This window comes from Sorex araneus, chromosome 3 (assembly GCF_027595985.1).
Source record: "Sorex araneus isolate mSorAra2 chromosome 3, mSorAra2.pri, whole genome shotgun sequence".
NCBI classification, from domain to species: domain Eukaryota; kingdom Metazoa; phylum Chordata; class Mammalia; order Eulipotyphla; family Soricidae; genus Sorex; species Sorex araneus.
Window position 1 is genome coordinate 174,373,735 of NC_073304.1, and position 11,771 is coordinate 174,385,505.

The 11,771-nt window shown below is 39.7% G+C and overlaps 1 protein-coding gene across 1 annotated transcript; it reads left to right on the plus strand.

Moving 5' to 3' along the window:
• Positions 1-213: 213 nt before the first annotated feature.
• LOC101537098 (olfactory receptor 151-like) lies at positions 214-1,137 on the plus strand. Its single transcript, XM_012931868.2, has one exon. The coding sequence runs from the start codon at positions 214-216 to the stop codon at positions 1,135-1,137; it is 924 nt and encodes a 307-aa protein (XP_012787322.2).
• The last annotated feature ends 10,634 nt before the right edge of the window (positions 1,138-11,771 follow it).

Sequence of the window (11,771 nt, forward strand, 5' to 3'; positions counted from 1 at the left end):
CTTCTTTATAACGTAAACATATAATTATAAACATAATTAAGTTTTATCATAATTGTATAAATAAAAATAAATTAGGACGTACTAAGATATGTACCATTTTAATTATTTTTATTTCTTTTACAAAACTTAAAATTATTAGTTGTCGAAACATATATTGTGTAATTTCTATGGTTTCTTTTTTTGAAGTCACACATCCCCTGTCTCCTGAAGGAAATGACCAGGTGCAATTATTCCACCGTGACTGAGTTTATCCTGGATGGATTAACACACCGGCCAGAACTCCAGCTGCCTCTCTTCTCCCTGTTTCTAGGAATCTATGGTGTGACGGTAGTGGGGAACCTGGGCATGATCCTCCTGATTACTCTCAACTCCAAGCTCCAGTCTCCTATGTACTTTTTCCTTGGTAATTTGTCATTTTTAGATCTCTCTTATTCTTCAGTTGTCACCCCCAAACTCCTAGGAAACTTTGTATTGGAGAAAAATGTAATTTCCTACTCTGGCTGTATGAGCCAGCTCTTTTTCTTCTGTGTTTTTATTATTGGAGAGTGTTTTATGTTGACAGCAATGGCGTATGACAGGTACGTAGCTATCTGCAATCCTCTGTTGTACAATGTCACCATGTCCCCCAAAATGTGCAATATGTTGGTTATTGGGGTCTATTCCATATCTACAATGGGCTCTTTAGCCCACACAGTTGCCATGACTAGACTTTCCTTCTGTGGGGACAATGTCATCCGCCATTTCTACTGTGACATATTTCCTCTTCTCAAGCTCTCCTGCTCCAGCACCCATGTCAATGAGCTTTTGTTGATCTTAATAGCTGGATTCAATGTCCTGGCATCTACTCCTCCAATCTTAATTTCTTATGCCTTTATTTTTGTCAAAATTTTTCAAATGCCTTCAACTGAGAGCAGGTCTAAAGCCTTTGGTACCTGTGGTTCTCACTTGACTACAGTAGGGGTCTTTTATGGCTCTGCCATATTTATGTATCTTAAGCCATCCTCCAGCAACATGGCCCAGGAGAAGGTGGCTTCTGTGTTCTATGCCACAGTGATCCCCATGCTGAATCCCCTGATCTATAGTTTGAGAAATAAGGATGTAAAGAATGTGCTGAGGAAGGTCCTGGGGAAAGCATAAAGACCTCCATTCTGGCTTACCAGGATTATAGCAGCCCTGGCAATCAACTATAAATATGTTTTCCATTACATGAAAGTGAAATCTCTTTCTAAGGGTTACATCCCCTTCTCATTTCCTGCATCATATATGTCAGATATTCCCCATTCATGTTTGTGTATGTACACCCCTTCCCGGTTGCATACAGTTTTACCTGTTCATAGAACAAGCATTTATGTGATATTATGATTCACTGGGTCATTGACACTGTCTGAGCCATTTGAAAAATACTTTTCTGAGGTCAATTTTTATTTTTTTGTTTTTTTCTTTTCCTTTAAAAAATTATTTTTTAAAAATTTATTTTTTCAATTGAATCACTGTGACACACAGTTGCAAAGTGGTTCATTTTGTGGGTTTTAGTTGTACAATGTTACAACACCCATTCATTCATGCAGTGGATTTTTACAGTCCTTATTCCTTTCATTTGAGGGGGACATGAACATGACAATACAGCCCTAACCATTGGAGAGAGTCCCCAAATAACTGGCAACTTGCAGATTTCCCAGGCACTCATACATCTTCTATGCACATTATTTCCCCTGAGAGTGTATTTCTCACATTAATAAACCTTCTTCAAAGTATATGAACAAATCATAATAGCAGGTATGTCAGTGAAGTAGTTTATCTGAAAGGATAAACTGAAAGTGATCTTGTGAAGTGAGATGCTACAGAGGGTTCTGCCTATCCAGAGTTCAACTCTGTAACCAACAGCTCTACCATTTGGATATCCAGCTACTGAGAATAGGGACACGTTCCTAAAGTCAGCCCTAAGGAAATCGGTGTTCTCTCTCTCCTCCTGTTTCATTGTAGATCGTATTTCCCAAGAAATCCCTCCCACAGGTTATATGGCTCAAGTGTGGTTGCCCCAAAGTTCTTTCCCCCAGTTTGGACTTGGATAGTGATTATTTTTCTCTTATTTCTCTGACTCTTATTCTGTTTTAAAAAATATTGAATCACTATCAGATAGACCATTACAAAACTGTTCATGATTGGGTGTCAGTCATACAGTGGTCCAATATCTATCTCTCCAGCAGTGTAATTTTCCAGCACCAATGTCCCCAGTTTTCCTCCCACCTCTCCTACCCCCTTCTCTCTCTCTCTCTCTCTCTCTCTCTCTCTTTCTCTCTCTCTCACCCCCCCTTTTCTGCATTGTGGTTTGCAATACGGATACTGAAAAGAAAGATATATATTCTTGTACTTTCAGCACTCAGTTCTTATCCAATGTGATCATTTCTAACTATTATTGTCCTAGCGGCCCCTTACCTGTCTTACCTACTCTCCACCTCTGACACTTTTGTGGTAGATTAAAACCATTGACCAGTTTTCGTGGCCCCTGTTTTCCTTGAATATTAGTCTTATACTATTTTTAATATACCACAAATAAATGCCGTCATTCTATATCTCTCCCTCTTGTTGTGACTCATTTTACTCAGCATGATACTCTCCATGTCCATCCATTTATAGACAAATTTCATGGCTTCATTTTTCCTAATAGCTGTGTCATATTCCATTGTGTAGATTTTCCATAGTTTCTTTATCCAGTCTTCTGTTCTCAGGCACTCAGGTGGTTTCCAGATTCTGACTATTGTGAATCATGGTACAGTGGACATAGAAGTGCAGCTGTTGTTTCTGCTGTGCATTTTTGATCCCTCAAGGTATAGTCCCAGTAGTGGTATTGCTGGTCTGACACTCAGTCTGAGAAGGGCACTCAGGGAATCACGTGGTAATGGTCATTTGATCCTGTGTGCTCTAATGTAAATCTTATATTTCAAGCACACCGAGTGGCCTCCCAGCTCCTGATATTCTCTTTGTTTTCTCAGCAGGCATAAAAGACATTGAGAAATTCTCTTTTGTTTCTCTCCTTTTTATTTTATTCCAAAGTTATCATTTTACTAACCTAAAGAGATAGAGTAATGTTTATCCAGGTCTTTGAGTGTGACTCCTGTCTGGTGATATAAATTAGCTGTACTCTCCAAGAGGGTCCTTGTAATTCCCAGATAAGTGAAGTATAGGTCAGGATCTTCCTTGTAATCCCCATATGAGTGAAACATTGATCATGATATTTGAGTATCAGTGGTTCTTGACCATCCAAATTCTCACATATGCATTAGTATAAAATAGGGAAGACTTTGTCATATAATTCAAATGATAGAAGACTGTAACGTATGTTGTTTTCACATTTTTCATACAATTAGTCAGATGGATCAGTGAAATTTCACTTCTGTAGTTCTACTCATATTTTATTCACTTAAGAGATTCCAGAGTCTCATTATAAATCAACATCTTGGGCTCAAACACATGCTTTGCACTGGTTCAGTCCATATCTGTATGTTCCCTGGACCATCAACAGGAGTGACTTCTGAGGCAGAGTCAAGAGCATCATTTGAGCACTGCTCAATGTGGATCAACGACAAAAATGAGGAAATCATACACTAACACATTTTGTTGGAGAACAAACATATATGTCAGAATCAGTCTTGATCAAGGATAATGTTAAGTAACCTAGTCAAATACCCTGTGTTCATGGGCTATGATTATTCTAATAAGATATACATATTTAAGTATAGTATTTGATTATCAATGACAGATATATGTGTATCTATCAATCTATGCATCCATTCATCCATCTACTCGTGGAATTGTCACTGTGTTCAACAGAGTAAATACACCCATAACCTTAAATGTTTCCCCATTTCCCTGGATTGTCTTTATCTATGACACTGCTATGTTTGTTTTTGTCACTGTTCAATACTTACATTCTCAAGAATAGGTGCAAATTGAGTCATTCAATCATACTACTTTATCTTCCCTGGTGTACTTATTTTTAATTTCATGTTGTTGCATATATTGATTGGTCAGTATTTTATTATTGAGATAGTATTTTGATATATGAATAAACCATATCAAGCTCATCTATTAACCTGGTAATGATGGATTTTTTTTTCTTATTGCGGCTCTAAAAATATAGCATGCATATCTGTGTGCAAGACTTTTTGTGGGGTTATACTTTAGTTAAATAAATGAGAATGGAATATAAGGATCAGACTACATGCATTTTGAGTTCTTAAACTAAAATTTGGTGGCCACCTCATTTTACACATCATCCTAAAGTTTATCAAGTTGCAGTTTCTGGATTGTTTGTTTCGCTTTGTGGTGTTGTTAGGGTTTGGGCCACACCTCAGGGTTCTCAGGACTTATTTCTGATTCTGTTTGGGCTTCACTCTTGGCAGTGCCCAGGGATTGAGCCAAGGTTGGCTGTGTGCAGGGCAACTTATCCCCTGTACTATCTGTCCCACCCTTTTTATTTTTTAAATTCAGGTCACTTTAATTTACCACATTGTGAATTTTAGCAACACAGCTCCCTCCTTCACTAGTTGTATGTTAGTGCACCACACCCATAACCAAAGTTTCAAGTTTGCACTTTTGTTTTATAGTGGTTGAACTTGGTCTTTCTAATGACTAATATTGCTGAACTTTTCTTCTCTGGTCTGATGGCTGTCTGGGTATCTTCTTGGTGAAAAAGCATATCCAGTATTAAAAAAATTTCCCATTGATGAATTTGGAAAGTTTTTATATATATTCTGTGTCATTTATCAAATAACACATTTGTAAATATGAAGAATAAATATAGTCAAATGGCAATACTCCCCCAAGCATTGTACAAATTCAATGGGATCCCTATAAAGATAATCTTGAAATTCTTCAAAGAAATGGAGCAATCACTCCTGAAATTCATATGGAAAAATAAACCCCCACGAATAGCTAAAGCAGTTCTTGGAAGAAAGAAATTAGAGGAATCAACCTCCCCAACTTCAAATTTTACTATAAAGTGATAGTAATTAATACAGCATGGCACTGGAACAAAGGCAGAACCGCAGACCAATGGGACAGGGTTGAATACTCTGACACACAGCCCCAAGTATATGACCATCTAATCTTTGATGAGGGAGCAAGAAATTTGAAGTGGAGCAAGGAAAGCTTTTTTAACAAATTGTGCTGACAAAACTGGACAGCTACATGCAAAAATAATGGGCTTAAGTCTCCACCTAACACCATGTACAAAGTCAGATCAAAATGCATTAAAGACCTCAATATCAGACCAGAATCCCTAAGGTATATTGAATACAAGTTTGGCAAAACCCTCTACAACATTGAAGCCAATGGTATCATCAAAGCTGACAGGCCACTGGCCAAGCAAGTGAAAACAGAGATAAATAAATGGGACTATCTCAAAGTAAGATGCTCTGCACCTCAAAAGAAACAGTGACCAAAATACAAAGACAGTCTACAGAGAGCGAAAGGATATTTACCCAGTACCCATCTGATACGGGGTTGATATCAAGGATATACAAGGCACTGGTTGAACTCCACAAGAAGAAAACTGCCAACCAGATCAAAAAATGGGGTGAAGAAATAAACAGAAACTTCTCCAAAGAAGAAATCCATATGGCTGAGAGGCACATTAGAAAATGTCCAACATGTGGGGCTGGAGTGATAGCACAGCGGGTAGGGCATTTGCCTTACACGCGGCCGACCCAGGTTCTAATCCCAGCATCCCATATGGTCCCCTGAGCACCTCCAGGGGTAAATCCTGAGTGAAGAGCCAGGAGTAACCCCTGTGCATCGCCGGGTGTGACCCAAAAAACCAAAAAAAAAAAAGAAAATGTCCAACATGACTAATCATCAGGGATATGCAGATCAAAACAATAATGAGATATCATCTCACACCACAGAGACAGCCCACATCCAAAAAAAAACAAAAGCAACCGGTGTTGGCATGGATGTGGGGAGAAAGGGACTCTCCTTCCCTGCTGGTGGGAATGCCAACAGACTCAGCCCTTTTGGAAAACAATATGGATCGTTCTCAAAAAATTAGAAATTGAACTTCCAGTTGACTCAGCAATACCACTCCTGGTAATATATCCTGAAGAGGCAAAAAGGTATAATAGAAATGACATTTGAATTTCTATGTTCATTGCAGCAGTGTTTACAATAGCCACAATCTGGAAAAAAACGGAGTGCCCCAAAACAGATGACTTGTTAAAGAAATTCTGGTACATCTACACAATGGAATACTATGCAGCTGTTATAAAAGATGAAGTCATGAAATATGCATATAAGTGGATCAAAATGGAAAGTATCATGTTAAGTGAAATGATTCAGAAAGAAAGAGACAGACATAGAAAGATCGCATTCATATGTGGAATATAAAGTAGCAGATGGGACACTTACAACCAAGAGTAGTAGAGACAAGAACCAGGAGGTCTGCCCTAAGCTTGGAAACTGGCCTCACATGCTGGGGGAAAAGGCAACTGAGATAGCGGATGGAACACCTAGTAGAGAATGTTGGGAGGACCAATGTGGGTTAAAAACTGCATCCCAAAAGTAGACTATAAACCAAATATAAGGGCCACTCAATACCTCTATTGAAACTATAACATACAACAGGAGAGAGAACAAAACGGAATGCCCTGCCGCAGAGACAGGATTGGGTGGTGTGAGTTGGGATGGGGGCGGTGGGAGGGATACTGGCATCATTGGTGGAGGAGAATGGGCACTGGTGGAGGGATGTATACTAAATACAAACATGAAATTTTATAACTTTGTAACTGTATCCCACGGTGATTCACTAATAAAGTTTTTTTTAAAAAAAGCAAAAAAAGAAAGGAATTTTTTCTGAAGAGAAAAAGAGAGAACCAGCTACTTCCAAGACTCCAGCAACTCCGAATGAAGTTGAAGACCACAAAGGTTAGAGTTAGTCATGGCCTGAATTTCCCTGGATGTCATATTTGTCTTGTATGTATGAATTCCTTGGCCACTTGTTGCTGGAGGAAATGTCCTTGCTGAACAGGAACCAAACACAAAACTGTTCTATGAAGTCACGGAAATACTTTTTTTTTAAATAAATCTTTGATAGGGGACTGGAGCAATAGCACAGATTTAGGGTGTTTGCCTTGCATGTGGTCGACCAGGGTTCGATTCCCAGCATCCTATATGATCCCCTGAGCACTGCCAGTGGTAATTCCTGAGTGCATGAGCCAGGAGTAGCCCTTGAGCATCTGAGCATTGCCGGGTGTGACCCAAAAAGCAATAAATAAATAAATAAATCTTTGATAACAAGACCACTGATATGCTAATGCTTTGAGATATCATCCCTGACAGTTGTAATTGTTGGGTACCTAGTGATTCCAATACTAGAAATCTTTGAGGGCACCTAAGGGTCAACTCTTGTTTGATAGACAATATATGTTTCAATTGCACGATCATGCTTTGTTCTTTTCTGTCCAACTACTTAATAATTTAGCAGACTAATGAATAGCCCTTTCTTAATTTCTGTGGTTTCTCTTTTTCCTAGTCACACGTCCCCTGTCTCCTGAAGGAAATGACCAAGTGCAATCACTACACTGTGACTGAGTTTGTCCTGGAAGGATTAACACACCGGCCAGAACTCCAGCTGCCTCTCTTCTTCCTATTTATAGGCATCTATGGGTCACTGTAGTGGGGAATTGGGCATGATCTTCCTGATCACTTTCAACTCCAAGCTCCAGTCTCCCATGTACTTTTTCATTGGTAATTTTTCATTTTTAGATCTCTCTTATTCCTTAGTAGTTAACCCCAAACTTCTAGGAAACTTTATATTGTAAAAACATGTTATTTTCTATTCTGAGTGTATGACCCAGCTCTTTTTATTTTGTGTTTTTGGCATTGGAGAGTGTTTTATGTTAACAGTAATGGCATATGATAGATATGTAGCTATCTGCAATCCTCTGCGGTAAAGTGTCACCATGTCCCCAAAGGTGTGCAATATGTTGGTGATTGGGGTCTATATCATGTGTAGACGGGGTGCTATAGCCCACACAGTTGCCATGACTAGAGTTTCCTTCCGTGGGGACAATGTCATCCACCATTGCTTCTGTGACATACTCCCTCTTCTAAAAGCTTTCCTGCTCCAGCATCCATGTCAGTGAACTACTGGTGATTTATGTGGGTGGATTTCTCGTGGTGACATCTACCTCGACCATTATCATCTCTTCTGCTTTATTATTGCTAACATTCTTTGGATCTCTTCTGCTGAGGGCTTTAAGCTTTTGTCCAAAGCCTTTGGCTCCCACCTGACTGCAGTCGGGGTCTTTTATGGCTCTGTCATCTTTATGTATTTTAAGCCGTCCTCCAGCAATATGGCCAGGAGCAGGTGGCCTCTGTGTTCTACACCACAGTGATCCCCCTGCTGAATCCCCTGATCTACAGCTGAGAAACAAGGATGTAAAAAATGTACTGAGAAACACCTTAGGGAAAAGGTAAAGACCTTACCCCCTTTGCTGCAGTTCAGAACGGCTTAAGGTTTGGGGATTACTGTGATTATGCTCTCTTTTGAATACATAAAACTAGAATCTCCTTCAAATATTTTCTTCCTATTTTGTTCCCTGCAACCCATTTATAAGATTCTAATATTTATATATACTCCACAATCACTCATACCTATTCATAGAGCAAGTGTTCACATCATAATATGATTCTATGGCCATTGATGATGTAAATTGTGTTTATTTGTCAATGTATTCCAAGATAAATTAGCATGGAGTATATTCCTTTTCCTCAGAGGAAGCCTGGATCAAATTAAGTCAGTCCTTGACTATAGAGTCCAAAATAGTTGGCCCCTTGGTGATTTGGTGGTCCTTTCCCAGGTCCTACTTTTTCTCTGCATTTATTTTTTCTGTCATCCCATTGCTCATCGATTTGTTCGAGCGGGCACCAGTAATGTCTATCATTGAGAGACTTATTGTTACTGTTTTTGGCATATCCAATACGCATGGGTAGCTTGCCAGGCTCTGCCGGCTGGGCCGATACTCTCGGTAGCTTGCCGGGCTCTCTGAGAGGGGCAGAGGAATTGAACGTGGGTCAGCCGTGTGAAAGTCAAACGCCCAACCGCTGTGCTATCACTCCAAGAATGATGTGCTAGGTGAGGAAAGCATACTCAAAAAAGAGGACCATGCATATATAAAGTAGAATAACTTTGACCAACATCATACTCAAGAGACCACACTGCAGGAGAACCCACATTTGGAAACTTAATTCTAGCAGACAAGGAAATCATGATATTTGATGATAACTGCTATTCATTGCTAACACCATGGAACAGTGTGAGCAAAAGTGGGGAGAAAGTGGGTGTGTCTGGCGAAGGATAAATGTCAGGACCAACCTCAATGAGGAAATAGCTATCTGATACATGGAGCCTGCAAGCATACATGTTTTGGGAAGTGATAAAAAAAAACTTTCCCCAAACTGTATGAAAAAAATCACAGATAATTTTATATATAATACAAGGTAAGCCATTAACACATTTTGTCAGAAATGAAGCCCTCTTCCAGCAAAGCTTGAGATAGCAGAGAGTTCTGCCTTTCCAGAATTTAGCTTTGTAAGTGATAGTGTTTCCTTAGAAACATCAAGTTACTGTGAACATAAATATGTTCCTAAGGACAGCCCCAGAATTCCCCTCTAGTTACTTTTCCCTCCTGTTTCTCTGTAGATGGGGTTCCTACGAACCATTTCCACAGGCACCCGTTCCACAAGGCATCTTGGCTAGGGATACGGTAGACTCCACCTTCATCCCCACCTCTGACTGAAACCGAAAAGCATTGTAATTTTCCACATGGTGATTCAATAAAATTTTAAAAAAACTATGTGGCCACCCAATCTTACATTTTAGCCTACCGTTTAACAGATTGACATTTCTGCATTGCTTTAGAAGCTTTGTTGCGGTGATTTTTCTGTTTTTTAAGAATCTGATAAATTTGATTTAACACACTGGAGCGATAGCACAGCGGGTAGGGCATTTGCTTTGCATGAGCAAACGCAGGTGCTATTCCTCCGTCCCTTTCGGAGACCCCAACAAGCTACCGAGCGTATCCCGCATTCATGGCAGAACCTGGCAAGCTACCCATGGCATATTTGATATGCCAAAAACTGAAACAAGTCTCACAATGGAGTCGTTACTGCTCGAGCAAATCGATGAGCAACGGGGAATCAATTAAATTATATGAGTATAAGAATTATATAATACAACTAATTATTTGAATTAAAAATTTTAGATTTTATTTTATAAAATAGCTCATAATATTTGATTACATTTAATATTCAAACACCAATCCCACCACCATTACCCCTTCACACCACCATATTTTGAGTGTTTCTATCCCAAACCCAATCTCTGCCCCAAAGCAGAACCAAAATAATGTAATATTTCCATTTATGGTTGGTTGCCTACTACTTTGGATCATCATCAAATGTGGTGCAGTACTCTTGGAGTATGGGCAGGGTGTGTCCTATGAAGTGTCGCCCAGGTGTAAATGTGGTTGAGTGGTTCAGGAAAAGGTTCACTTGTGGGTGAGGCTCAGACAGAGGCTGTGGAGAGTGGTTGTGAGCATGGATGCAGTTTTTGGCTGCTGGGTCTGGGTCCCTTAGGGCACAGAGGGGTCTCACCCACTCCCCTCTGAGCTCTGGCAGAGTGGTTATAGTGAGTGTCATGACATGATTGACTTTTGTATAGTAAAATTAGATCCTGTGGGATTGCTGTGATCACTTAGTTCCAGAAGAATTTTAAATTTTCTACATAGACATCTTGCCATTTGTGGTCAGAGAGTTGTATATTCCTATAAATTTTAATCCTTTTTTTTAAAAAAATCACATTATTATTTCCCACATGAGCTTTCTTCCATGTGGCACCAGGGATCCATCTCAGGGCCTCATACACTATGTACCTGTTGTCTCTACCCTGGGCCACACGTCAGCTTCCTCCAGCACCAGTACAGTGGAAAGGAAGTGGATTAAGTGTCTTGTACTTAATCTTAGCAGAAAAGCATAGAATTTTTTCTATAAAGTACTACGGACCTATAGAAGTCACACGTATATTTGAGAGATAAATACCTAATATAATTGCTCAAATCCATAAGAACATACAAAGGAGGGAGGAGAATTTTTCTGTAGATTATAATTTCTCCCATTAGGATCCTTTGTCATTATTCCAGGAGAATTCATCTTAATTGGCTCTATTGGTGGTAAAAAGAGTTAAAAATCTAAGAGAAGTTGTGAGTGTGCCATGATTCTGGAACACAGAGCAGAGGGCTGGGGCTCTATATTGACGTGACTGACAACAGCCTCACCAAAATACTGCCTGTCTCTGTGTGATCATCTTCCTGTCATTCCAGTGGGATTCATCACCATATTCTGCCCAACGTTTTCTCCTTCCAAGGAGAAATCAAGTACATTGGGAGTTCCAGTTTGCTGCTCTCCTGGGTGCAAAGATAACTTGTGAATTGCTTTTCTTCTTCTTGGAAGAATTTCCCCTCTGAGATGGGTCCTTGGAGGATACCAGAATATTTCGTCTCCTTAGAGGTCAAAGTCTTGTGAACAAGTCCAAGTATTCCCTTGTTAGAAAGGGAGGAACAGGATACAGAAATCAAAGGAGACGAGATAACTGTTCACCTGTTGTCTCTAAACTTTAGTGCGCTCACAGATCCTATAGATCGCCCAGCTCCATCCTTTGTAGGAAAGCAGAGTGGACGGGCTTTTCCTGAAGAGACACAGTGACTTCATGACAC

Excerpts from the sequence above, each read along its gene's own strand:
- LOC101537098 (XM_012931868.2), top strand. The coding sequence starts at position 214 with ATGACCAGGTGCAATTATTCCACCGTGACTGAGTTTATCCTGGATGGA.